Source organism: Symphalangus syndactylus, chromosome 7 (assembly GCF_028878055.3).
Source record: "Symphalangus syndactylus isolate Jambi chromosome 7, NHGRI_mSymSyn1-v2.1_pri, whole genome shotgun sequence".
Lineage (NCBI taxonomy): Eukaryota > Metazoa > Chordata > Mammalia > Primates > Hylobatidae > Symphalangus > Symphalangus syndactylus.
In genome coordinates this window covers 93,232,681-93,260,360 of record NC_072429.2, presented here as the reverse complement: position 1 = coordinate 93,260,360, position 27,680 = coordinate 93,232,681, and the positions used below count along the sequence as shown (strand labels likewise).

The 27,680-nt window shown below is 39.8% G+C and overlaps 1 protein-coding gene across 6 annotated transcripts in view; it reads right to left on the bottom strand.

Annotated features, from left to right (window-relative positions):
* Positions 1 to 27,680, bottom strand: part of ESRP1 (epithelial splicing regulatory protein 1) — a 67,911-nt gene that overhangs the window by 11,580 nt on the left and 28,651 nt on the right. For 2 of the 6 annotated variants that reach the window (XM_063643461.1, XM_063643462.1), the window contains exons 11-14: positions 25,715 to 25,933; positions 22,913 to 23,111; positions 18,272 to 18,440; positions 2,929 to 3,079 (exon numbers count right to left, since the gene is read on the bottom strand). In XM_063643461.1, the coding sequence (XP_063499531.1) occupies positions 2,929 to 3,079; positions 18,272 to 18,440; positions 22,913 to 23,111; positions 25,715 to 25,933 (738 nt within the window). The remainder of the gene's footprint in view (positions 1 to 2,928; positions 3,080 to 18,271; positions 18,441 to 22,912; positions 23,112 to 25,714; positions 25,934 to 27,680) is intronic. The other 4 variants (XM_055286794.2, XM_055286793.2, XM_055286796.2 and 1 more) reach the window with 3 other exon arrangements.

Genomic DNA, 27,680 nt, shown 5'->3' with positions numbered 1-27,680 from the left:
AGGTTGGGGGAAAATACATAAAAAAATTATATTTAAAGATAATTTATAAAATTATATATGCCATTATTACATCAAGATATGTATTTTTAAGAGACAGAATCAGAGGCCATCAAATTTCTTCAGCTTCAGAACAGATAGAAAAGAAAAATAGGCCAGCTGCGGTGGTTCATGCCTGTAATCCTAGCACTTTGGGATGCCGACGCAGGCAGGTCACGAGGTCAGGAGTTGGAGACCAGCCTGGCCAGCACGGTGAAACCCCGTCTCTACCAAAAAAATACAAAATATTAGCCAGGCATGGTGGCACGCATGTAATCTCAGCTACTTGAGAGGCTGAGGCAGGAGAATTGCTTGAACCCAGGAGGCCGAGGTTGCAGTGAGCCGAGATTGCGCCACTGCACTACAGCCTGGGCGACGGAGTGAGACTCCATCTCAAAAAGAAAAAAGAAAAAAATTTTATTTACTCAACCAATTATTGCCTGGATATTTGCTTAGTTATGTAGTTATTATATAACTATATAAAATAACAACCTCCCATTAAGCCAGCAACAGCCAATATATGCACTCTAGGTAAACACAGATTACACTTAAGTGAACGGTTTTTAAAAAATGTCATCCACTGATTTTATCATCTTGGTTGCCAAATCTAAAGATGGAACCCCATAGTGAATTTAACTGAGAACATGAAACAAGAAGGCACGGACTCTTCAAGACACTAGAAAATACACGTTTTATGTAAGAATGATACAAACTTGGGTTAGGTGTAAAGATTTTTGAGTGCATGCATTATGACTGCCTCAAAGCTCAAATTACTGAAGAAGCTACCAGAATAATTTGATATGTTGAATTAGGTAACTGAAGTTCCTATGTAATCCTAACTCACTCTTCCAGTTCATAAATTCCAAGCACTTCAGAAATGAAGGTCAAATGCCTTGAGATGAAATAATATTGCACAATCGTTATGTTTCTGGTTATACTAGACAACTCTATTCCAAACTTGAATGGTTCTAAGAAGTTACTACAAAGAAAAACTGCTACAGACTGAAGTTATGTTATCTCAATTTTGAAGAATGTGAATCTTTTAGTCATAAACATAGAAATAATCCCTATTGCATGGTTGTGGTAAAATAAATACCCACAAATGCCAGCCATGACACTTTTTTTTCTGAAACAGAGTCTCGCTCTGTCACCCAGGCTGGAGTGCAGTGGCGTGATCTTGGCTCACTGTAACCTCAGCCTCCTGGGTTGAAGCTATTCTCCTGCCTCAGCCTCCTGAGTAGCTGCGACTACAGGCGAATGCCACCATGCCTGGCTAGTTTTTGTATTTTTAGTACAGACGGGGTTTCATGTTGGTCAGGCTGGTCTTGAACTCCTGACTTCAAGTGATCCACCCGCCTCGGTCTCCCAAAGTGCTGGGATTACAGGCGTAAGCCACCATGCCTGGCCGACACTCTTAATAATAAAGAGCAATTTTGCTTAATCTCATTACTAATTTATATGTAAGGCAACCTAATTCTATTCAGTGTGAATGTAAAAGTTTGTTAGTCAAACAAACGAAAAAGAAATTAATTCAGCTGAGTACTAAGACCTGAAACTTTCTTTGAACTTTCTTCACTTGGAAAACAATGGAAAAAATAAAATACACAAGTCAAAATGTTTTCTCCATAATAAGCAACCTTTTCAATAAGCTTTCAGTAAAATCTTCCTTTTATAATCTAATGAATCAGACAGGAAGTTTAAAAAGTAACTTTTTAATCCCTTTCAAAGTCTTCCGAGGGCAGCAAAATTGCTTAGGGAGGAGTGAGTATCTACTGACCTCCACCTTCCTTCAGCTTTTCACTATCAGTCATATATTTTCTTTGTCAGAAAGTGTCCTTTGTATGTTTAAAAGCCCCTGAGAAAATGACAGCCACTTGGTAGGTCTGGGCTGGTAGTATCACCCCTGAGATAATTTTAGCTGAGATCACAGTCCTCCATGACTCATAGATGCCAAGCTCGTAAACCCGTTCTAATCATCAAATACCCTCTACAGACACAACCCTTGTAATGCTGTACTGAAAATGCTCAAGGGCTATTTTAGAATGTGACTATTATTCCGAAAACAGTTTCTCAACTCCAAAGACTCAAGCAACATTCAGATCCAGGAGGAAAGAGGACAATTTTTGCTATTAGTACAATAAAAAGACTGTAAATTACTTATTTTTTAGAAATGGCAGGAAAGAAGGAATTCACGACTTAGTTAATTATGTGACTTGAGGAAAGAAAGGTATCTGCTTAGATGGAATGGCAATGTTCACTGTTAAACAACTCTTACTAAAAATCATCTCATTCTTTAGCACATGTGAGAAAACAGCTGATGGACACAGACGGGGTTAGAAAAAAACTGCCAAGAGCAAACATTAGCGTCACATTCTCGCCAAACACCTGAGAGCTCATTCTAAGGTGTTACCACCTAAAGACTCATGAGTGTCCTAGGAGTTAGGCAATTTTTTTTTTAGGTTATCCAGAGGCCTCTGGCCATGCTTAAATACTCACCTTTAAAACCCATGTTTAAGTACTTATTGGTTTAGTCAAGGATTTGACTCTTGACTTTGAATAAAACCCCTTAGCCAATCCTATTCTAGATGTAAACACTCATACTGCTGCATGCCCTAAAGAGCTTTCCCAAAGTAGCTCAGTTTTCAAAAAATAACCAACAGATTAAGTTGGAAGACTTAAGACAGCATGGAAAAGCCTTAATTTTTGACAAGGGGATGAGTCTGAAGTTGGTCCCCACAGTGACTCCAGATCTATTTATTTCCATAAGCAAATCCATTAGCATATATACACACATGACTTTCATAGAATCTGTTTCTTTCCTGGCTGTATTCTTTAGGCAAATCAACTTAAGTAATAAGGGCACTGAGGATTATTCTCCTTCAAGCTACTGACCTGGTAACCTTGGAAGAAGTTAAGAATTTCCTTAACTCCAGTATTGTAGGCCAGGCCCTGCATTCTGACCACCGTGCCAGGCTGTGGAGGGACACCGCTAAGATTAGCAGCTGTAGGGAAGTAGCCAAGACTATTAGGCGAACCTGGGGGGCTAAAGGGAGAGAAAGCACAGTGAACCAATAGGAATAGACAATGTTGAATACTTACTATGAAAACATTAGTTACTTAAGGAAACAGAATTTCTCAAGGCAACCTTTCTTATACTTCTCAGAGCTGTCTTTCCTAAGACAGGTGAAAACACCACAGCAGTTCTGTCTCACATTTCCACGAAAGCCAAAGGTTGAAAGGCAGCGAGATTAGTGCAGAATTACATACAGGGCTTCCTCACATCCCTGATATTCTTAAGAGGAGAAGAAGGACAGAAGTAAGCCTCATGTCAACTCCACCACAAAGCACCACTTCCGAGGCCCAGCTCTCTGATGATTCACCGGCTAGCTACCAAGAACACTAAGGCATGAAGAGGCACGTATACAAAGAACTAATGGGAACCACAGCCACAGAGACCAAAAGTATCCAAAGTGATTGCACCAAAGAATAGACTGTTCTACCCATATATAGGAGCATGAGGAATAGCACAGCAGTACCACAGTGAATCAAAGTACTAGAGTGCCCATGGGTTATATTTTCCTGCCTTTTAAAAAAATGGGGGTTGGGGAAGTTGGAAGAGATACATAAAAAATTAAATCAATCACCATTAACACAAGGGAGAAAATTGATGAGTGGATCTTCCGGTATATCTGTAACCATAACCTCCAAGGAACACCAGCCAAGTAAACACCCAATTTTATGTGACAACTTGAGTCATTACCATATTATGCAATTAGTTTCACCCTGTTCCCATCCAGTCTGTTTTCTACCTCAATTGGTGGCCATTATTAAAAATTTTTATTACACAATTCATTTTACATAATATATAGTTTAATATAATTAAAACTCATAATTGAAAATATATAGGGAATTTTTTAAAAGTCATCAGCCTAAAGAGTAATATAGACTTGCAACTTTGGATTATTAACCTTTGTTCTTCTGAGTTGTTAATTGTCCCATTTGAAAGATAATTAAACACATAATAGAAGCGACTAAAAGTCTTTGAGATTATCTATCATACATAATCCCAACAGATGGCTTAATAGGAATGGAGTCAGATGTGCCTCCAGTCCCAGACTGTCTCTAATTAGCACAGCAACCTTAAGTCATTTAATTCCTTCATTTGCTAACTGGGGGGTGATCAGCACTTTCCTAGTTTCACAGAACTGCTCTTCAGCTTCAGCGACTTAGCATATCAAATTACTTCATAAACCATAAAAATGCTGTAACATTACTTCATTCTTGCTATTTCCATCACCATATTTCATCATTTTAAAAATAATGGGAGCCTGAACTATTACTTTACATTAAGCTGCCCTTAACCTTTTATGTTGCTAAAGCAGTGGTCTTTAACTAATTTGCAAGTAAGAATCACCAGGGGAGTTTTTGTGTTTTTTTTTGTTTGTTTTTTAAACAACTCTCTATTATGAGATACTAGCCCAACAAATTAAAAATTAGAAACTCAAGAAAGCCAAACCCAGATATTGATATAAATATATTTTAAAGGCTACTATGTGATCACAATGTGAGATTTCAAGTCAATTTATGGGCAACTGTGAGACTAGAGAAAGAAGAAGTGCTAAACTTTTGGTCTAAGTAGGACATTAGCCACTATTCAGCCATACCTCTTCATTTTCACAGAGGTGGAAACAGAAACTAAGAGTTAAATAATTTCTCAATAGGTCACATAAGTTACCTTTTGCCAAACTATAAGAACCACCCAAACTCTTGACTTCTGGTTCATTGCTTTCCTCCTATACAACTAGCATTCACTCAAAGATGGTGTTTGCTCAGATAGATAGCAAGTCTAATATTCAAAGACCATCAGGACTTCTGCACCTATTTCATTACTAGTTACTTAGACTTTTCCAGACTAGATATAAAAGGTCATTTTCACAGCATACAACTTACTTTCACAGCTTTATCCTGCCATATTCTATTCCGTTTGCCTAAAGATCTTCTATAAATTAAGCCTGAGGTCTCTAGTACTCTCAAAATATAATCTGGATAAAACTAGCCAAAGTAAATGTTGCACAACTAGAAATTTAAGCTTATAAACGACAATTATATTCTGCATCTAAGGTACCATCTATTCTGATGAAGCTTAAATACAACACAATTTGGATTCTTACCCCTTATTTTTCACAACTATGATTACCTGCTGTATACAAGGAATCGTAAGAAAAATTTAAAAAGTCATTTATCTACCTGACAGGGCATGAAAGTAAGAATTTTTCATCAACCTAAATTCTAGGCCGGGCGCAGTGGCTCATACCTGTGATCCCAGCACTTTGGGAGGCCAAGGTGGGCAGATCACTTGAGGCCAGGAGTTCGAGACCAGCCTAGCCAACATGGTAAAATCCCATCTCCACTAAAAATACAAAAAAAAAAAAAAAAAAAAAAAAAAATTAGCCAGGCATTGTAGCTCATGCCTGTAATCCTGCCACTTTGGGAGATGAAAGTGGGTGATCACTTGAGGCCAGGAATTTGAGACCAGCCTGGCCAACACAGTGAAATCCTGTCTCTAAAAATACAAAAAAAAAAACAAAAAAAATTAGGCCGGGCACGGTGGCTCACGCCTGTAATCCCAGCACTTTGGGAGGCCAAGGTGGGTGGATCATGAGGTCAAGAGATTGAGACCATCCTGGCTAACACGGTGAAACCCCATCTCTACTAAAAAATACAAAAAAATTAGCCAAGCATGGTGGTGGGCGCCTGTAGTCCCAGCTACTCAGGAGGCTGAGGCAGGAGAATGGCGTGAACCTGGGAGACGGAGCTTGCAGTGAGCTGAGATCATGCCACTGCACTCCAGCCTGGGCGACAGAGCAAGACTCCATCAAAAAAAAAAAAAAACCAAAAAAAAAAAAAACAAAAAACCAGGCATCATAGCACATGCCTGTGATTCCAGTTGCTTGGGAGGCTGAGGCACGAGAATCACTTGAACCCAGGAGGCAAAGGTTGCAGTGAGCCAAGATCGGCTGCACTCCAGCCTGGGCAACAAAGTGAGGCTCTGTCTCAAAACAAAAAAAACCCTAAATTCTAAATTTTAAGTTCTTTTGTGGATTACTGAAATAAGAATCAGCAAAAATAATTTACATTATAAAAATGACAAGATAAAGACAAATATGAACTTATATGTAGAAAAATAAAAAAGAATTTACTAAAAAACTACCAGATCTAATAAGCCAGTTCAGCAAGGTTACATAAGATCAATACACAAAATAAATCAACTGCATTTCTATACACTACAACAACCAAAAATAAAACAATTCCATTTACTATAGCATCAAAAATAATAGACTTAGAAAAACATTTAAAAGTGCAAGACTTGCACACTGAAAACTACAAAACATTGTTAAAAGAAAAAAGATCATCTAAATAAATGAAAAGGCAGCCCATGTTCATAATTTTTTTTTTTTTCACCATGTTGGCCAGGCTGGTCTCAAACTACTGGCTTCAAGTGGTCTGCCCACCTCGGCCTCCCAAACTGTTGGGATTACAGGCGTGAGCCACCATGCCTGGGTAAGAATTAATATTGCTAAAATGGCCATACCACCAAATTGATCTACAGGTGCAATGTAATAGCTATCAAAATTCCAGCTGTCTTTTGTACAGAAATTGACAAAACTGAACCTAAAATGTATATGGAAATAAAAAGGATCCAGAATAGTCAAAGAAAAAGTAGGACGACTTTTTCTTCACAAATTCAAAAAGTAGTACAAAGCTACAGCAATCACTACAGTATAGTACTAGCGTAAGGAGAGGCATATAGACCCACGGAATATAATTGAGAGAACAGAAATAAACCTATACACTTATTATCAATTGGTTTTGTTTTTGTCTGTTGAGGCATTTTATTTGCATGTATTATACCCCCAAGAACATGAATCCCAGGGTTTTCCCTCCTGTGTATTTTTTTTTTTTTTTTTTGAGATGGAGTCTCACTCTGTCGCCCAGGCTGGAGTGCAGTGGCGCGATCTCGACTCACTGCAAGCTCTGCCTCCTGGGTTCACGCCATTCTCCTGCCTCAGCCTCTCTGAGTAGCTGGGACTACAGGCGCCCGCCACCACGCCTGGCTAATTTTTTTGTATTTTTAGTAGAGACGGGGTTTCACTGTGGTCTCGATCTCCTGACCTCGTGATCCACCCGCCTCGGCCTCCCAAAGTGCTGGGATTACAAGTGTGAGCCACCGTGCCCGGCCCCTCCTGTGTGTTTTCATCTTGCTTCTTCATGGTCTGTGATGCCAGCCGAAGTTGTCAGTATAATGAAACCAAACTGATGACATGGAAGCAGATAATTCTGCCAATTTTCTAGATCTTTGAGTTGCACATGAAATCTGAGGATGATCACACTTATTTAACTTGCCTGTGAGGTTCACAACAATTTCCCCAGCTCTGTGATCTCAATGACTTCAAATTCGCCATTGTAACAATGCTTCATTATCAGTCAGAAACTGGACAATAACAATGGGCACAGCCTTCTAAGAACCTGATGTTTGCCTCTCGTTTTGACATTGTTGATGCTCTTAAGAGCAATGGTCAGGACATTCATGTGCACCATTTTGATGGCACAAAAACAGTTTGTCATAGATTTTTGATAAGAGTTATTAGAATGCAATTTGATGGGAAAGAGGTGTTTTCAATAAATGGTGCTGGAACAATGGACTATCAACACGTAAAAGTATGACTTTGTTTTTATGATATATATTTGTTTATGATATATATTTATATCATAATTTTTTTTTTTTTTTGGAGACTGAGTCTCACTATCACCAAGGCTGGAGTGCAGTGGTTTGATCTCAGCTCACTGCAACATCTGCCTCCCGGGTTCAAGCAATTCTCGTGCCTCAGCCTACCTGATTTTAAAGGAATTATTTTAGACCCCTACCTCACACCATACAAAAAATTAACTCAAATCGAATTATACCTAAATTTAAGAGCTAAAACTACAAAACACTTACAAAACATAGTAGTAAATCTTTGTGACCTTGGGTTAGACATCACACCAAAAGTGTAAGGGAAAAAAGAATAAATTAACTATCAAAATTAAAAACTTTTATACTTTAAAGGACACTATCAAGAAAATGAAAAACAACCTACAGAATCGGAGAAAATATTTGTAAATGATGTCTTATAAAATCTCATATTTAGAATATCTGAAAAAAATTTACAAGTGAAAATAATCCAATTTAAAAATGTGCAAAGGATTTGAGTAGACACTTCTCCAAAGATGTGCAAATAGCTAAGAATCACATAAAAAGATTCTCAAAATCAATGCTCATTAACGAAATGCAAATCAAAATCATGAGATAGCAAACCCACACCCAAGAAAATGGGTAAAATTAAAGACAGTAAGAATTGGAAAGCAATTACAGAAATTAGAACCTCTATATATTGTTAGTGGGAATGTCAAATGGTGAAGCCACTTTGGAAAACAACTTGGTTGGCAGTTTCTTGGAAGCTAAATAGTTACTGTATTATCCAGCAATTCCACTTCTAGGTATATACCCTAGAAAACTGAGAACCTGTGTCCACACAGAAACGTGAATGCATATGTTTCAAGTAGCATTATTCTTTCTTTTTTTTTTTTTTTTTTGAGACAGAGTCTCACTTTGTTGCCCAGGCTGGAGTGCAGTGGTGCGATCTCAGCTCACTGCAAGCTGCGCCCCACCCCGGGTTCATGCCATTCTGCTGCCTCAGTCTCCAGAGTAGCTGGGACTACAGGTGCCCGCCACCTCGCCTGGCTAATTTTTTGTATCTTTAGTAGAGACGAGGTTTCACTGTGTTAGCCAGGATGGTCTCGATCTCCTGACCTCGTGATCCACCTGCCTCGGCCTCCCAAAGTGCTGGGATTACAGGCATAAGCCACCACGCCCGGCTCAAGTAGCATTATTCTTAATAGCCAAAAAGTGTAAACAACTCTAAATAGCCATCAACTGATGAATGGATAAACCAAATGTGGTATGGCTCTACAATGGATTATTTCCCCATAAAAGGGATGATACATGTTACAATATGAATGAAACTGAAATATTATCTGGAACAGGAAAATCTATAGAAATAGAAAATGGATTGATAGTTGTTTAGGGGTGGGGAGGGGGTCAGCGAAGAGATAGAGGACTGGCAAATGGGAGTTTCTAACTAATGGGAATAAGGTTTCTTTTTGGAGTGATATAATATTCTAAAATTAGACTGTTAAATGATTACCTAAAGATTAGATTGTAAAATTATTCTACAATTGTAAATTTTGGAACTCTGTAAATATACTAAAAATGACCAAACACCTAAAATAGGTAAATTTTATCAAATTATCTCAAAGCTGTAATAAAAATCATGTCTATTGGCTTTATGGCAGTAGTTTAGAGAAATAGCATGAAATTTTCTAATTGCACACCAAATAAGAATAAAAAGTTCTTAAAAAAGAGCTATGCCAATTAGTAACTCATCTGAAGTTATGTTCAATGTCACTGTTTTAGATTCTTACCTCCATTATACCTTTACATTTCAGATTCTCAAGTGCCAGTATTTATTAACATATAATATATACATTGTATCAATAACATAACTTGTACCGAAAAGATATAAAAGTTCAAAAATTGATAGGACCACAGAGGAGCCGAAGGGTTAGGGACAAATGACCAAGTCAATGTAACAGTGTATTCAAAGGTCCTACAGTTTTGGAGACTGTACCACATCAAATAAACTAACAAGGAGACTGTCCTTGAGCTGGATAAGCAATCTTATGGTTGCCTGAACAAAGAGTTGAAGGGATGTGAGAGGAAATGAAGGGAAAGAAAGTAATACTAGAGGGTCTGTTCCAAAGGCTTGTATCCAGAAAACTGCTAGAGCATCACAGTTGCAAAGACATTAATTACTTAGGATCACAGCCAAGGCTCCTTCAGTAAGCTGCACCAATATCATGTTAGGAAATTACTGAATTAAATACATGAGTTAATATATTTTAAAGTTGCTGAAGACTTCCTCCACTGAGGCACTTAATATCCTCTGTACATATATAGGTAACGTAGGCCAGCCCTGGTGGCTCATGCCTGTAATCCCAGCACTTTGGGAGGCCGAGGCAGGTGGATCACTTGAGGTCAGGAATTCGAGACCACTCTGGCCAACATGGCAAAACTCTGTCCCTACTAAAAATACAAAAATTAGCCAGGGTAGTGGGTGCCTCAGGAGACTGAGGCAAGAGAATCGCTTGAACCCAGGGGGCAGAGGTTGCAGTGAGCCAAGATTGCACCACTGCACTCCAGCCTGGGTGACAGAGGGAGACTCTGTCTCAAACAAAACAACATATAGGTATTAAGTTTTTCCAAGCACAATGTAAATAAAAATTCCATTTCCCTGATAAGTTATGATATCTTTTCCTTTAAAATTATGAATTTTACCATTCAATCTTCCTTTGCTTTGACTACCTGCTCCCAGCCCATTGTTTTGTTTTTGTTGGGTTTGAGACTCTGTAGCCCTGTCACCCAGGCTGGAGTGCAGTGGCACAATCTGCAACCTCCATCTTTCATATTCATGCCATTCTCCTGCCTCAGCCTCCCAAACAGCTGGGATTATAGGCATCTGCCACCATGCCTGGCTAATTTTTTTATTTTTTCAGGATAGAGTTTTGCCACGTTGGCCAGGATGGTCTCGAACTCCTAACCTCAGTTGATTTGCTCTCAGCCTCCCAAAGTGCTGGGATTACAAAGCCACCATGCCCAACCCTATTGTTTTGTTTTCTGAGACAGGGTCTCACTGTCAACCAGACTAGAGAGCAGTGGTAAAATCACAGCTCACTGCAGCCTTAAGCTCCCGCACAGCCCATTGGTATGCCAATATCAATTTAATTGGCCTAGATTCTATTATTGGACTATCCAGAAATTTCTCCCTGCACTATATTTTCCAGACCCTAACATATATTGTCTAGTTTTATAATATACAGTGTAGCCTAATAAATCATATAAAATTATATGTAAAACAAGATATTAACATACTGGATGCCAAGATGCCCATATCAACATACTCATAATATATACTATATTGATAAGACTTATAATACTCTTCCTCCATTTAATAATTACCAAGTACAAACATTGGCAATACTAATTAATACCAGGTAATTTTCTAAAATAAAGGTAGTCAGAAGTATGAGAGTATTGATAATATTCACAATTTGAGGATTTGCCATATATAGATATATACAGCTTTTTTTTTTTTCAAAAGTGACAGGTTTGTGCTGTCTCCCAGGGCTGGAGAGCAGTGGCAGGATCATAGCTCATTGCAGTTTCAATCTCCAGGCTCAAGCAAATCTCCAGCCTCAGCCTCCCAGGTAGCTGAGACTACAAATGGGTGCCACCATCCCAACTCAAAAAATAATTTTTTGTATGCCCAGGATGGTCTCAAACTCCTGGGCTCAAGTGATCCTCCTACCTCGGCCTCCTAAATTTCTGGGATTACAGGCGTGAGCCACCACACCTTGCAGACTTGCCATAATTTCACTAAAAAAGAGAGGCCAAAGTATCATATGTATGGTTAGAGAAATGGATTAAGTGGGAAGATTAGAGAATTACATTCTCCCCTCTGAATGAGTGACTACATATTGTTTCACATTTCTGAGAAACCCTGCAGAGAAATCTAATTTCCACTGCTTTGTAAAATGACCGCACAGAACCATTTTATCAACATTAACATCCCTAGTGTTACAAATACCACATATTTGGAAGTAACTGGAGACATACTGTTTCAATCCTTGCCAGTGTAAAACCTAAAGTCAGTTTTCATGTAGGAAACCTTTAAACTGACTTTAATTTTCATCTGAAATTAACAAGGTTAACTTTTCGAGATTCTTCATGGATTTAATAACTACAGCAGTCTATGGACTGATGATTACCTCTGGACCCTGGATTTCTGTTAGTGCTCCTAAAAGTCCATACAGGCTTCTCCAGGCCTGCGCTTCTACCATTCAGAGAAAGTCTAAGGAACCAAACAAATAAATAGGAAAACACTTTGGCGCAAATAAATAAATCTTCCAAGAATCTATCTCACCCAAATACCTGGCAAATTTATGTGCTGTCAAAAAAGTTTGGTAACTAAACTTAAATTTACCCCAAGGCCGGGCGCAGTGGCTCATGCCTGTAATCCCAGCACTTAGGGAGGCCAAGGCGGGTGGAGCACCTGAGGTTGGGAGTTCAAGATCAGCCTGACCAACATGGACAAACTCCATCTCTACTAAAAATCCAAAATTAGCTGGGCGTGGTGGCGCATGCCTGTAATCCCAGCTACTTGGGAGGCTGAGGCAGGAGAATCGCTAGAACCTGGGAGGCAGAGGTTGTGGTGAGCTGAGATCGTGCCATTAAAGTTTTCACATTAGCAAAGGGTCATTTACTCCCTGAAAGCCATACTGAACTCTCGCTGACTGGTAGTAGAGAGTGAGTTGCCCACGGCAGTTGTTCTTCCTTACATCATTTAGAAACCTAATCCAAACTAAAAAACCTGATAATCGTAATCATGGCCACCCATAAAAATTACCTGGCACTTCTCTCATATTATAATATTGCTTCATATTGCATCACTATTACTATTATTTCTAGCATCATTTCATTGGATGCTAAATTCTTGTTTGCATTTGTGATACTAAATATTTAATTTGTAAGAAAACTTTTAAATCAAGAATTCTTGGCCGGGCGCGGTGGCTCACGCTTGTAATCCCAGCACTTTGGGAGGCCGAGGCGGGCGGATCACAAGGTCAGGAGATCGAGACCACGGTGAAACCCCGTCTCTACTAAAAAATACAAAAAATTAGCCGGGCGTGGTGGCGGGCGCCTGTAGTCCCAGCTACTCGGAGAGGCTGAGGCAGGAGAATGGCGTGAACCCGGGAGGCGGAGATTGCAGTGAGCCGAGATTGCGCCACTGCACTCCAGCCTGGGCGAAAGAGCAAGACGTCGTCTCAAAAAAAAAAAAAGAATTCTTTTTTCTTGGTCCTACGAGAACACTTGCAACAACAAGCAAATTAGAAAGTAAACTGATTGCCATATGTTACCACTGGGATAAACTAGGCGAAGTGTACAAGGGATCTCCATGTATTATTTGTTACAACTGTATGTGAATCTCAATAAAAATTTCAATTAAAAAAGTAAACTGGAATAGGAAGAGAAAGTTCAAAATAGGAAATGTAAGCATCTCTCAGAGGCTTGGTAATCTTCTGGTTCAACTACAGAGAATTCCAGGATAGAACACAGTAACACAACAAACCAAAGATCGATGTGTTTAGTAACACATACATATTACTAAATATACATATTCATAGGCTGGGCACGGTGGCTTACACCTGTAATCCCAGCACTTTGGGAGGCCAAGGCAGGCGGATCACTTGAGGTCTGGAGTTGGAGACTAGCCTGACCAACATGGAGAAACCCCATCTCTACTAAAAATACAGAAGTAGCTGGGCATGATGGCACATGCCTGTAAACTCAGCTACTCGGGAGCCTGAGGCAGGAGAATCGCTTGAACCCAGGAGGCGGAGGCTACGGTGAGCTGAGATTGTGCCACTGCACTCCAGCCTGGGCAACAAGAACTAAACTCCATCTCAAAAAAATATATATATATATATGTATATATACGTATATATATTGAATAATGAATATGTATTTTTTATATATACGTATATATATTGAATAATGAATATGTATTTTTTATATATACATAGAATAATGAATGTATATTATATATATATATACACATACATATATTCATTCATTAGGTTATAACAAAAGCTGGTTTTAAAACAAATGGTTACCCCAAGAACGACAATGGTTATTCCTCACCATAAAGCCTTTATACGAGCATGCACAGTTTACTTGTGACTACATCACTCATTAAAAAAAGTAAAACTTCCTGTGCTTCCTCTGTTGGCGCAAAATGTTGTTACTTGGCTGGGCATGGTGGCTCACACCTGTAATCCCAGCATGTTGGGAGGCTGACGTGGGAAGATTGCTCAAGCTCAGTACTTTGAGACCAGCCTGGGCAACAAAGTGAGACCCCATCTCCACAAAAAGTCAAAAATTTAGCCGAGTGAGGTGGTGCATGCCTGTAGTCTCAGCTACTTGGGAGACTGAGGTGTGAGGATCGCTTGAGCCTGGGAGATCAAGGCTGCAGTGAGCCATGGTAGCGCCACTGCACTCTGCCCTGGGTGACAGAGCCAGACTACATCTCAAAAAACAAAGACAAAAAAGATGATGTTACTTGTAATTTACAGTGTCATACAAAAGGCAAGAGATGCATAGAAGGTATGTATGTCATTCAGTCTTTGAAGAATCAGCATGTCTCTCACCTATGCAACAGCTTTGATGCAAAGGAGAATATTCTTTTCTGAGAAAAATGAGAGGTCAGAAGAAAAAGTAGGGCTTGATGTAATGAAAGAGAAAAGATGTGAGGTAACTGATTTTGTATTGATAATCAGAGAGGACCCAAATGGAAAGCCCTTCTAATTATTTTTCTGCCCTAGGCTAAAGTATGAGTCACTGGATAACTGAAACCCTCTTCTGAGGGAGAGAGGGGGTGAAAAGCCCAAAAAGAGAAAACAAAACCACATGAGGCATACATGCCTTCATTTCACCTGCTCTTCCAGATGCTGTTGTGACAGCCTCACTTTTATTTTTTGAGACTGAGTCTCGCTCTGTCACCCAGACTGGAGTGCAGTGGCGTGATCTTGGCTCACTGCAACCTCTGCCTCCTGGGTTCAAGCGATTCTTCTGCCCTGGCCTCCCGAGTAGCTGGAACTATAGGTACCCACCACCGTGCCCTGCTAATTTTGGTATTAGTAGAGACGGGGTTTCACCACATTGGCCAGGCTGGTCTCGAACTCCTGACCTCGTGATCTGCCTGCCTCAGCCTCCCAAAGTGCTGGGATTACAGGGGTGAGCCACCACACCCAGCCCATTTATTTTTATTATTTATTTTTTGAGATGGAGTCTCGCTATGACGCCCAGACTGGAATGCAGTGGCACGATCTTGGCTCACTGCAGCCTCCGTCTCCTGGGTTCAAGCAACTCTCCTGCCTCAGCCTCCCTAGTAGCTGGGATTACAGATACTCACCACCACACCCAGCTAATTTTTGTATTTTTTAGTAGATGGAGTTTCACCATGTTGGCCAGGCTGGTCTTGAACTCCTAACCTCAAGTGATTTGCCCGTCTCAGCCTCGTAAAGTGCTGGGATTATAGGAGTGAGCCACCATGCCAAGCCAGTTTTTTTTTTTTTTTTTTGAGACAGATTCTTGCTCTGTCGCCCAGGCTGGAGTGCAGTGACACGATTTTGGCTCACTGCAAGCTCCTCCTCCCAGGTTCATGCCATTCTCCTGCCTCAGCCTCCCAAGTAGCTGGGACTACAGGCACCCGCCACCAGGCCTGGCTAATTTTTTGTATTTTTTAGTAGAGACGGGGTTTCACCGTGGTCTCGATCTCCTGACCTTGTGATCCGCCCGCCTCGGCCTCCCAAAGTGCTGGGATTACAGGCTGGAGCCACAGTTTTTTATTTTTAGTAGAGATAGGGTCTCACTTTGAGACTCAGGCTGGTGTCTAACTACTGGCTTCCAGTGATCCTCCCACCTTAGCCTCCCAAAGTGCTGGGATTACAGGCATAACCCACCACTTGTGGCTTTTTTTTAATGGAGGAAATTTAAAAATAAAGAAAAACACAAGAGCTTCTGATTAATAATATCCCTAAAATATGCTGTTTCAGATTTCCAACTTATCAGAGTGGAGGCCAAAACATACTTGAGCATTTACATAACAAAGTTTTTTAATAGCCTCAAATGCCCAGTAGTCATGACAGGTTAGAAATTAATGTTTTTCGCCGAGTGTGGTGGCTCACACCTGTAATCCCAGCACTTTGGGAGGCTGAGGCAGGTGGATCACCTAAGGTCGGGAGTTTGAGACCAGCCTGACCAACATGGAGAAACCCCTTCTCTACTAAAAATATAAAATTAGCTGGGCATGGTGGTGCATGCCTGTAATCCCAGCTACTCAGGAGGCTGAAGCAGGAGAATTGCTTGAACCCAGGAGGCAGAGGTTGTGGTGAGCCGAGATTGCGCCATTTCACTCCAAGCCCAGGCAACAAGAGCGAAACTCCAACTCAAAAAAAAGAAAAAAAGAAAAAAAAGAAATTAATGTTTTTCTATCAAAATTATAAAACATCTTTGGCATATGCTTTTTTAAATCACACCAGATTTGCAGCATAAATAAGAGCAAAAAATTCCCATGTTTGAATGCTTTCATGTTGTTATGTAGGTAATTTCACTAAAAGTGGGGAAATGTAAAATAAAATAACACACTCCAGGGGTTAATTTGGAAGTATTAGCTTATATATAATGCACCTGACCTTCATTTTTAAAATCCCACTTCTGTAAAACTGTCCTAGAGAAATACAAGCATGTCCCCTGTAACCCCAGCACTTTGGGATGCTGAGGCAGTGGATCACTTGAGCCCAGGAGTTTGAGACCAGCCTAGGCAAAATGGCAAAATCCCATCTCTAGTTGGGGAAAAAATGTTTGAGAGAGAGATAAAATCAAGTGTTTAAAGATCAACATGAGCTTTAATAGAGAAAAAAGTACAGATATCTACAAATAAAGAAACAAATTATATTTTTACTCTTTGGACATTTTGAAGAATTTACAAGAATGAGGTGAATATACACAGAAGAATTCACTGGCACATTTTCAAGTTTTAAAAAAAGAAAGAAGGAACTATTAGACAGTACACATTAAGATGTCACATTATTTAGAAGCATACACATGTATTACCAGACTGATAATAACGGTTACTCCTAGACTCGGAGGTGTATAAAACGGGAGTCTTTACTTTTACTCACTACACTTAATAATGAGCACAATACAAATTTTAAAACTACTGGTAGAAAAAAAAAATTGACCTACAGGCCCACATCCAAAATTACAGGAGCGATTAAGCCATAAATGTCAGTTCCTTCTGCCTTTGGGGCTTCAAGAGTCATGGTCTTATTTCCAAGAAACTCCTTCCTGTACCACTACTCAGGTGGCAAATAGTGATGGAAGTGGATATTCTACAATTACACTATAGGAACAAGAACGCTGGCAGACATTCAGAGACACTAAGGATTCCATTCCTGACATTCTGATGACATAAGCAATTATCACAGGGTCCAGAAAGGGTGGCAGATTGGGGCTGGGCTACGCGTCTGGCACAGTATTCCATCATGAACAGTTACTCATGCTTCTCAGCCTTTTGAAACCTTCAGAAGACAGCTAGCTGACAACTGTCATAGCCTTTTTCTTATTTTTCCTCTCCAGTGGAATAAAAAATATCTTCAATAGCATTAATGTTTTAAAAACTTCTAACAAAATAAGAAACATAATTAAAAGTGGCTACAAACTTGCCTGTTACTATGAGACCCCTAACTCTTACTCCCTACTGGAAAACTGTATATTGGACAGGGAAGAAAAACACAATGCAACATAGCTGTAGGATCAGACAGGTTAGGTCCAAGACACTTATTATAAGCTTCACTTACATGCTCATGTATGTACTCAAAATATTTCGTCTAAATAGCTTGGAAAGAAGCTAACATTCGGTCTCCCAACTCCCAGACTGACAACATTCTCTCCATTATATGCTAGTATGCTATGTCCAAGAAATTGAACACAACTAAAAAGACAGACTTAAAATATATAGACTCTAAGAAAACACTAAATAATCTAATTCTGGATTGGTTTATAGATATGTTTAAAGATTTAGGAGGAAAAGAACATAAGCCCTGGAATATTTAAAGCAACAGTTTTTATTCACTGTGCCGTAACATGAATTCATACTACTTCAAAATACCATTGTTCCTGTTATGAATTTTCCGTTTTATGATTCATTCATCTGATATTGCATCCTACTGCAGTGATTACATCACTACTCACTTAGGGTCCTATGACAGGAGAGGTAAAAAAGGAAAGCTGTAGACATAGGTGACCTAAAAGATCATGCTGTCAGTATATGGTTAAAAACTGTACTTCTTTTACTTTGTCTTGAAACAACCTTCTTGGTCAGAGATATGACAGAGGCTGTGGCCTGCCACGCTAACCTTCAACACGGCAGACAATATTCTTTTGTGAGCTCAGGCACTGGCTATCAAAGGAGTTCTTTGTTTCTGCCCCTCATTTCCACTTCTGTCAGAGCCTTACCTGGGATAGTACGCTGTGTAGTTCATGAAGAGCTGAGTGCCTGCTGGGTAGTACGCTGTGGAGGGCTGCAGTGCTCGTGGATTCAAAATCACAGAGGGCTGATAAATAGCAGCTTCTGTAGGAATAACTGCAGCAGGAGCTGGAAATGTGTAGGAGGGAGGAGACAGGCCTAGATACGCAAAGAGAGATTCTTTGAGACATGTTTGTAACAGCTGACATGCACGTGCTAGCACTAAAAACAGAGTCACTGTTCCATTTACACATTTTAAAGAAAGAGACCACAGTTCTTTATCCTATCCCAAGCAATTTCCTTTTGATTATATAGTTAATACACAGAAGTATCTGAATTCCACCCTGTCAACCTAAAAAACAGTTCTTAGCCTGGAATTCGGAAACACCAACAGCAAGTGGATTTTCATGTCTTCTCAACCATTTCACAATATGTAATTTTTTCCCTCATGTTCCTGAGTGCCAGTTAACTACAAACCAAGTCTCAGAGGAAAGAAACATGGAACTGACGTTTAAGTTTCATACTAGAGGCTACTAAATATTTAAAATTTTGAGTTATGCTTCTACTCCCTCTTGCTATCTACCCGTCAGTACAGCACCAAATGAAAAGTGTTATGATATACCTCTCTTGGCCACTACCACATATTAGGTCAAAGCATAGACTGTGCCAGAAGGAACTGACCTAAAAGAAACGAGCAGATCAACTCTGCATTATTCTCACCTAAAGGCAAGCCACATGATGGGCTTTGAAGCTAATTTGTATTTTCAGACCTTTAAAAAGAAAAAAAATCCAACCTGGGAAATAGTCCCAAAGGAATTGATGCCTAAGTCTTCCTGGGAATCAACTAATAAAAAGCTGGCTCAGATTAAATTAAAAAACGGGCCCAAACTCCATTGTCTTCTGGTTATCCAACATCTTCTAGGTTTAGAAACAGAAGGCCAGCGGCTGGTCACTAGCTTTCACTTGTGGAATGAACACAACTATCCGGGCCATCTATACCCAATAGAAGAGTTAAGTTGAGATGCTGAATGAATATGGGGTCCCTGACTTTAAGCTTCATACCTAGAACCACCACATTTTGCAATCAGCAGAGGCCCAGGAAATAACTTTTTCCCATAAAAATCTCCAAGCTGACTTTAAATTGTCTTTTGTTCTTATGAGTTTCTACATTTCCATGGAGATGAATAAGACAGCAAGCTAAATATGGGCGTATAGACAAAACATCAACATATTGATCTCACATTTAACTTGAGTGCCTCTTTCATACTCATCAAAAACTGTGCAAAAGAAAGACCAACAATACAAATTGAGGCGCCTAAGTCTCACAGGAAGTTATACAGCCTGTGCTCATATTTTGATTTCTTATATTTTTTTAGTAGAGACAGGGTTTCGCCATGTTGGTCAGGCTGGTCTTGAACTCCTGACTTCGGGTGATCTGCCCGCCTCGGCCTCCCAAAGTGTTGGGATTACAGGCGTGAACCACCGCGCCTGGTTCATATTCTGATTTCAAAACTATCAAGCAGTCCATTAACAGGACAGTGCCTCACACCAATAAGACAAACACACATGGCTGGGTGTGGTGGCTCACGCCTGTAATCCCAGCACTTTGGGAGGCCGAGGCGGGCAGATCACGAGGGCAGGAGATCCAGACCATCCTGGCCAACATGGTGAGACCCCATCTCTACTAAAATAAAAAAATCAGCCTGGCATGGTGGCACATGCCTGTAGTCTCAGCTACTCAGGAGGCTGAGGCGGGAGAATCGCTTGAATCCGGGAGTCAGAAGTTGCAGTGAGCCGAGATTGCGCCACTGCATGCCAGCCTGGCAGAAGAGCAAGACTCCGTCTCAAAAAAAAAAAAAAAAAAAAAAAAAAAAATATATATATATATATATATATATATACATAGTAGGTGTAAGTCTGTTCGGCTTTAAAACAAAGGTAGAAACTTTCGATAACTAAATTGATTGGGCTGCGATGTTTTGGGCATTCATTGAGTCTCACTGTCGCCCAAGCTGAAGTACAGTGGCGCAATCTCAGCTCACTGCAACCTCCCCCTCCCATGATCAAGCGATTCTCCTGCCTCAGTAGCTGGTATCACAGATGTGCGCCACCACTCCCCGCAATTTTTTGTATTTTTAGTAGAGACGGGGTTTCACCGTGTTGGCCACTCCTGACCTTAGGTGATCCGCCTACCTCAGCCTCCTAAAGTGCTGGGATTACAGGTGTAAGCCACCATGCCCAGCCTAGGATAGCTAATCTTACGTATCTAAAGGAGTGTATGTGCACTGACTACAAAAATGAAGTTAACCATAAAACGTTCCTTCTTAAGTAAGTAAGGTAACAAACTTTAAAATATCAAGAAGACTTTGGCAACATTTGTCAAATTTAACAAGAAACTCTTCCATGGGGAATGATAACCACTTAACTGCTTTAGCATTTGAGATTAGATTTTTTTAAAAATACGCAATTAGGCCGGGCGCGGTGGCTCACGCTTGTAATCCCAGCACTTTGGGAGGCCGAGGTGGGCGGATCACGAGGTCAGGAGATTGAGACCACAGTGAAACCCTGTCTCTACTAAAAATACAAAAAATTAGCCGGGCGTGGTGGTGGGCGCCTGTAGTCCCAGCTACTCGGAGAGGCTGAGGGAGGAGAATGGCGTGAACTCGGGAGGCGGAGCTTGCAGTGAGCCGAGATTGTGCCACTGCACTCCAGCCTGGGCGACAGAGCGAGACTCCGTCTCAAAATAAATAAATAAATAAATAATAAATAATAAAAATATGCAATTTCTGTAAGTTTTGTGGATATTGTATAACTAACTATGCAACCACCTAAAGTGTGTTGGCAGGAAAAATAAAAGGGTCCAGTAGAACAGGTATTTGTTATGTAAAAATTGGAATTTTGTATTTTAAAACACTAAACTCTTCCACTAAAAAGACAAATGGCTAAATGTTTGTCATCATTTTTGGTAAGAATTAAAGGTAATCAAAGGTATAGAAATATATTCTTATGGGAACTTTTTTTTTTTGAAGGTAGGATCTTGCTCTGTTGCCCAGGCTGCAGTGTAGTGGCACGATCATGGCTTACTGTAACCCCAATCTCCTGGGCTCAAGATATTCTCCCACCTCAGTCTCCCCATGGGACCACAGGTGTGTGCCACCATGCCTGGCTAACTTTTAAAAACGTTTTGTACAGATGGGGTCTCGTTATGTTGCTCAAGCTGGTCTTGAACCCCTGGCCTCAAGTGATCCTCCCACCTTGGCCTCCCAAAGTGCTGAGATTACAGGTGTGAGCCACTGTACCTGGCTGACACATGGATTTTAAATCTTTTTTATTTGGGGGCTTGTGAGGAAAAATGGGTAAAAATGAAAGTCTTCAGAGGAAAAATCTGTAACGACCAGGAGGAGGGACAAGTAAAAGGATATTCCAAAAGCAGAATTTGGGTCACACATGATGCTTTATCTTATAATGTTTGACAGATTATCACTAAAGGATATCATAAAAGCTACTGACATTACCAGTGGTTTATACTGAAGACATACAACTGAGATTACTGTAAGATCTCTTAACCCAATTATAAATTTCCAAAACTTCATACTTATTAATGATCAACTCTAAGATATTCACCAACAGCAAGCAGCAGGTAAATGGAATATTAGCATTTAGAAATTCAAAGGATAAAAAGGATTAAGCCCCACTGAAAGTTCTACAAATAATACTCTACCAAACAAGATTATTAGTATAGGTCCATCTTATTAAAAAGTGAGGTGCCCAAATCCCCGCTTTATTGGAATCAAGCACATAATCCAGTGTACTTTCTTAGTTATCTTTGAACTGTACTGCAAATACTATATTCTTTAAACATACCCAACAGGCCTAAGAAGGTACATCTTACTTAAAGGAGAAATTGTGTAAAAAAGACTCAAATTTTAACATCAGATCCCCATATGTTCCTTATTCACTAACTAGAACTTCGTAGACTACAGGGCTTATTCCCCTCAAACAGGATTCCAGATGGCTTGCACCCAGGTGCCAATGAGCAAGAGCATGGCTTGAAATTAAGCACTGATCCTGTGATCCAATGGAAACTTTGGCTAATTAATCTATGTGGGTTTTTTTGTTTTGTTTTTTTGTTTTTGCTAACTTGCTCATTCCAGATATCCTGGAGAGCAATAGAAATGCTCAAAAATGTTCAAAAAATACTTGATGCTCAAAAAGTTAAATGCAACATGTGCATCAAACTGCCCTTCTTAAAGGTTAATGTTTTAAAAAAGAAAAGAAAAAGAATCCAGCCATACTTTTGCCTTTAAATGCGTGCTAAAATTATCTATATAGCCAGGTTGCCTCCCAGAGTCAGTGCTTATCTGGAGCACACTAAGCTTCAGAAATCAAGTGCTTATCACTGGAAAAGCAGGAATATAATTTGAAAGAGGTATTTGTAGCATCTCTAATTATGGGTGTCCACAACCAAGGTCTTAAATGATTACCAGATACTACTGATTACAGATGGGAGAGCCTTATATAACCACCTCACCTGCCTCAGAAAGAACCAGGGGCACAGAAAGTTATGAAAGCAGCTTAAGCACCTACCAGCATATAGCGTAGAATAGCGCCAAGACCCAAGAAAAACTTACATGGTAACTTACATGGCGGTGGGGATAAGCCATTTCGATTTAAAGTGCCCCCCATTAACACAAAGTTCATCTCCTCAGCTGAACACTGAAAGACTTCAACATATCTGTCCTTCATGTTTTTTTTATGACACTTCTGTGCAGCCATAAATGCTCTGTCCGCAGACTTCATCTGGATAAAGGCATCTCCTGATGGGCGGCCCTGAGTGTGTGGGGGAAGAATAAAAACAAAAGGAGACTGTCTCCTTCAACAAGGAAATGGTTGCTTACAAAACATGCAAAGTGACAATCACCCATAATACAGACATTTTAGCCACAAAATCCGGGTGATGGTGTGATCTGCTGGAACCTGACTTGCATTTCAACATCTGATCAACAGAATGGCCAACAAAACCTTTAAGAAACAGTTTTGAGAGCTCATAGCTGAAAATGAGCCTTTTTCACTTCTGTTAATTAGTATCAGATTTACAAGGGCTTGAAAGGGTCTCCTTGTGACTGCGGTTTCAAAATATAGGATCGTATATAAGTTTTTTTCTCTTCTGAAAAATTCGATTAAATCTCATTCAATTGAGAAAAGCTAGTAACAGAAACAGCACTGAAGCTTTATGTAGCCTCCTACAGGAAACTGAACCGGTATTCTTTTTTGGCTCTCAGTTCCAGTCCATCACTGACCTGCCATATCCCTTTCAATCTTCCCTCATCCCTGAGGCCTAGGTTGGAATGTGGCTTGGGGGCAAGGAATTTGGGAGGTGCAAGGCCAAGTGATGATTTGGGAGAGCTGTACGTATCATCAGCCTTGCTTGGGAGCCCTTCTCTGACTCCTTACAGCTCTACCTTGGTCAAACAGGTATTACTGATAGACATTTTCTATTAGTAATAGCTTGCTAAAATCCCCTATTTCAAACCAAGCCTGTAGATTTGTGTTCCAGAGGTAGAACGCCTTAGTTTTATTGAGCATGAATATTTTATGGGGGAGAAAAAGACATGATCAGCTTATAGGACTACTTTCTTATTTTATGGTTTTCTCAATAAGTCTCTTAAGGACTGTGAAATTACCATGCAAGTTACCATTAGAGTTACCATACCAGGGAAACTAGCAACAAACCCAATCCAAGATGGAAACCTAACATCTTCAAGGCAGCTAAGAGTTTGTGCATCATCTAAATTTTGTGCATCATCTAAGAACCTTTTCCCAAGTGTGATCACAATAGGTCACATGAGTCAAAGAGAGACAAATACTGTTGTTAATCAAAGAGTAATGGCCTCTGGGTTATTAGAAGTGGTGACTCAGTAAGAAACCAAGTAATTCCCTGGTGATGCTTAAATGTGGGCAATTTTATTCGAAAGAACTCCTACCAGTGAAGCATGCTGAGAGGGTCAGATAACAAGTTGTGTAATTTAATATTAATATTGACTGAAGATTTAGAATGAGCATGTGCTGATGCAGAAAACTGGTATAGAAGGCAAGGGCTCAGGATGGTTTCTGATTCCTTGTATCCAATGGCACAGGCTTTCCAGTAAGACAAGATTACAGTTATGAAAGTGACCAAATCTCCAAGTGAAAAGGTGAGAAATTAGCAATTTAGGGAAAAAAAAATTCAGTATTTTCAATATAAGCCTATATTCAACCCTTAATCCTCAGAAAACATTTTCAAAAATTAATACAGCTTTGCATTGAATAAAGAGTTCCAGGCCGGGTGCGGCAGCTCACGCCTGTAATCCCAGCACTTTGGGAGGCCAAGGCGGGTAGATCGCCCAAGGTCAGGAGTTCGAGACCAGCCTGGCCAACATGGTGAAATCCTGTCTCTACTAAAAATACCAAAATTAGCCGGGAATGGTGGTGGTCACCTGTAATCCCAGCTACTCGGGAAGCTGAGGCAGGAGAATTGCTTGAACTCAGGAGGCAGAGACTGCAGTGAGCTGAGATTGCTCCACTGCAATCCAGCCTGGATGGCAGAGTGAGACTCTGTCTCAAAAAAAAAAAAAAAAAAAAGTTCCAAAGTTTCAAGTAGAACCACCTGGCTTATGGGTTTGTAGAATTGTATCCTGCTTATGACAGCACAAAATACTGTTAAATTTTCCAGCAAATATAATTTTCTTTAACCAAAAATTAGGTGACAATAAGCTAGGAAATATTTTACATTTGCATATGGAAGAATTCAGTTAGATTTTGATACAGGCTTCTCAGCAACTCACTCATTAATACATTTGAGAGCCTGTTATGATCCACACATACTGTTCTTTCTAGGTGATGTGGATACAAGTCCTCACTGAGTTTGGTTCCTACTGAATGTAATTTGATGTCTAACATGTATATATTCAATATGAAATAAGCCATTTCTAAATAGTCTATGGATACAAAATGTTCTAGAACAGATATGATTATTTGTTAAAATAAGCATCATCCATGATTGCTGTAACACTACAGCAGAGTTGCAGAGTTGAACAGCCAAAATAAGAAAAATTGTGTCAAGACTGATAATATATGTCGTGCCTACTTGATGCTATCGACAATGTGATGGATATATGTGATGAAGGAATCAAAGCTGAATTTGAATTATTTTACTAATGATAGCATTATTTTCAGTTCATTCTAAAGACCTCTTGTATTTAGTTAAGTCTTTCCTTAAAGACTTAGTGTGTAACTGAGGATTACATAGTTTTTAATTAGATGTGAGACTAATTTTATTTATCAAAGACTAATATCTAATATTAGATATTTCTAATAGATTATCTAATATCTTAGATATTTCTCATATGTAGTGAGAAAAAGCGAATAAGTTTTCCACTAAGTATCTTTCTTACCTGGTGATTCAAAACCATGTGAACCCCATGAGTACGAATATCTGTGGCGAACTCCCCCAGGAAATCCAGGATGTCCTCAATTGTGGCTGCATAGGGAAGACCTCGAAGGCGTATACAGTCTCTAACATTTGTAGGGGGCACAAATTGCTGAGGTAGTACTGGAATAATGGGAGGGGTTGGAAGTGGAATGAGAGGGGCCGAGGAGAATCGATTCAGCACCTGTACTCAAAGCAAAACAGAAGTAATTTAGAGCCATGCTACTCCCCTGATTTCTGCAGATCAGCAATGGCATCACTGGGAAGCTCGTTAGAAATGCAGAATCCAGCTCACCCCAGACCTAATAAATATGAATCTTCATCTGAACTAAATCTTCAAGTGATTCACAAGTACATGCAAGTTTGAGAAGTAATGGAGAAAGGGATTCATGCATTCCAGCAGGGAAAGCATGATACTTATTTGTGTCAAATACACGGTGAGGCGTACACCACACACAACACAAAACACTTAAACACTTAGTGTCTACCTGTAACAATGTATCACTATCTGTGAGGGACTGTTATCCCTAAAGCTGCCACTTTGTATACAATTCTGAACATATCACTAAATGTGGACTTTTGTAGCAAAAGTAGAAATTATCATTTCACTAAGTACACAGTATTCCCCTCATTACCTTCATACTCCACCTCCAAACCCAAGAAATAGAGAATGACCCAGTAAAAGAATCACAGGCCAAACAATCACTTTGGATTAGATTAAAATATAATGCTGAATAATAGCACAAGACAGAATGGGTGGTTATAAAGAACTGAAAAGAATCATTTCTTGACCATAAAGATGAATAGTAGTTTAGTTTCCCTGTGAATTTGAGACTGTGGTAAGACAAAAGATCTTGAATATCTTCTAGATTCATGGAATTCAGCTATCTTGGAAATGGATGATGACAGGTTAGGTGAATTTTAGACAAAAGACTGCCCTTAGGCAACACTCATCTTACAAGGCTCTTGGCCACTTTTGTCTCAGTGGTGCCAACTAGTTCATAATACTAGAAGTCCTTAGGCAAATGCCATCTGTGGCATCTCCAGGTTTTCTGAACAACTTAATTACTCTAGCCTTTAACATCCCATAAATTGACAACATAGAAGAATTAATGAACCCCTCCCCAGAACATGCACTAATTTCCCCACTCACACCCTGCTTAGTTGCTGAGTAAGAGGGGACAAAAATCAAATCGCACCACCAGAGAAATGGCATGAAAAAGAGACAAGAAGACTTTAATAAGAAATTATATAAACAATCCAGACACAGCAAAAACATTAGAAGAACAAGAATAGAAAATTAGTGTAGTAATAAATAAACTCAGGACAGGAAATGGTGAAGCATCTCATAATACCTGACAATTAAGGGGTTCTCAAATATTTATTGAATAAAATGACTAGTAATGAAGAAAAGACAGTGGAAAAACCTATGACTAGTTCAAAACTTATTAAATAAATCAGGAAGGATGGAGAAGTAGAGAAAATGCACACCCAAAAGCAACTCATAGTAGAATCATAGAGAGGCAGCCTACTCTATTTCCAAACCAACACAGAGTAGCCCAGGCTCTGCAGTAGCTTATTCTAGGCCATGATTTCATAAGACAAACTCTCCCTCCAAATAAAGATCTGAAACCACATCGAGTTTTTTGTCCTGGTTTGGGAAGAATGTGTGTCATGTTTGAAAACTTAAGCACATTTTAGAGATTCAGCACTTAGAACATTTTCAAAAAGGTATAAACTTTTTTTTGGTAGGGGGAGACAAAGTCTTGCTCTGTCGCCCAGGCTGGAGTGCAGTGGCGCGATCTCGGTTCACTGCAACCTCCGCCTCCAGGGTTCAAGCAATTCTCCTGCCTCAGCCTCCCGAGTAGCTGGGACTAAAGGCACACACTTCCATGCCTGCCTATTTTTTTTTTTGTATTTTCAGCAGAGAT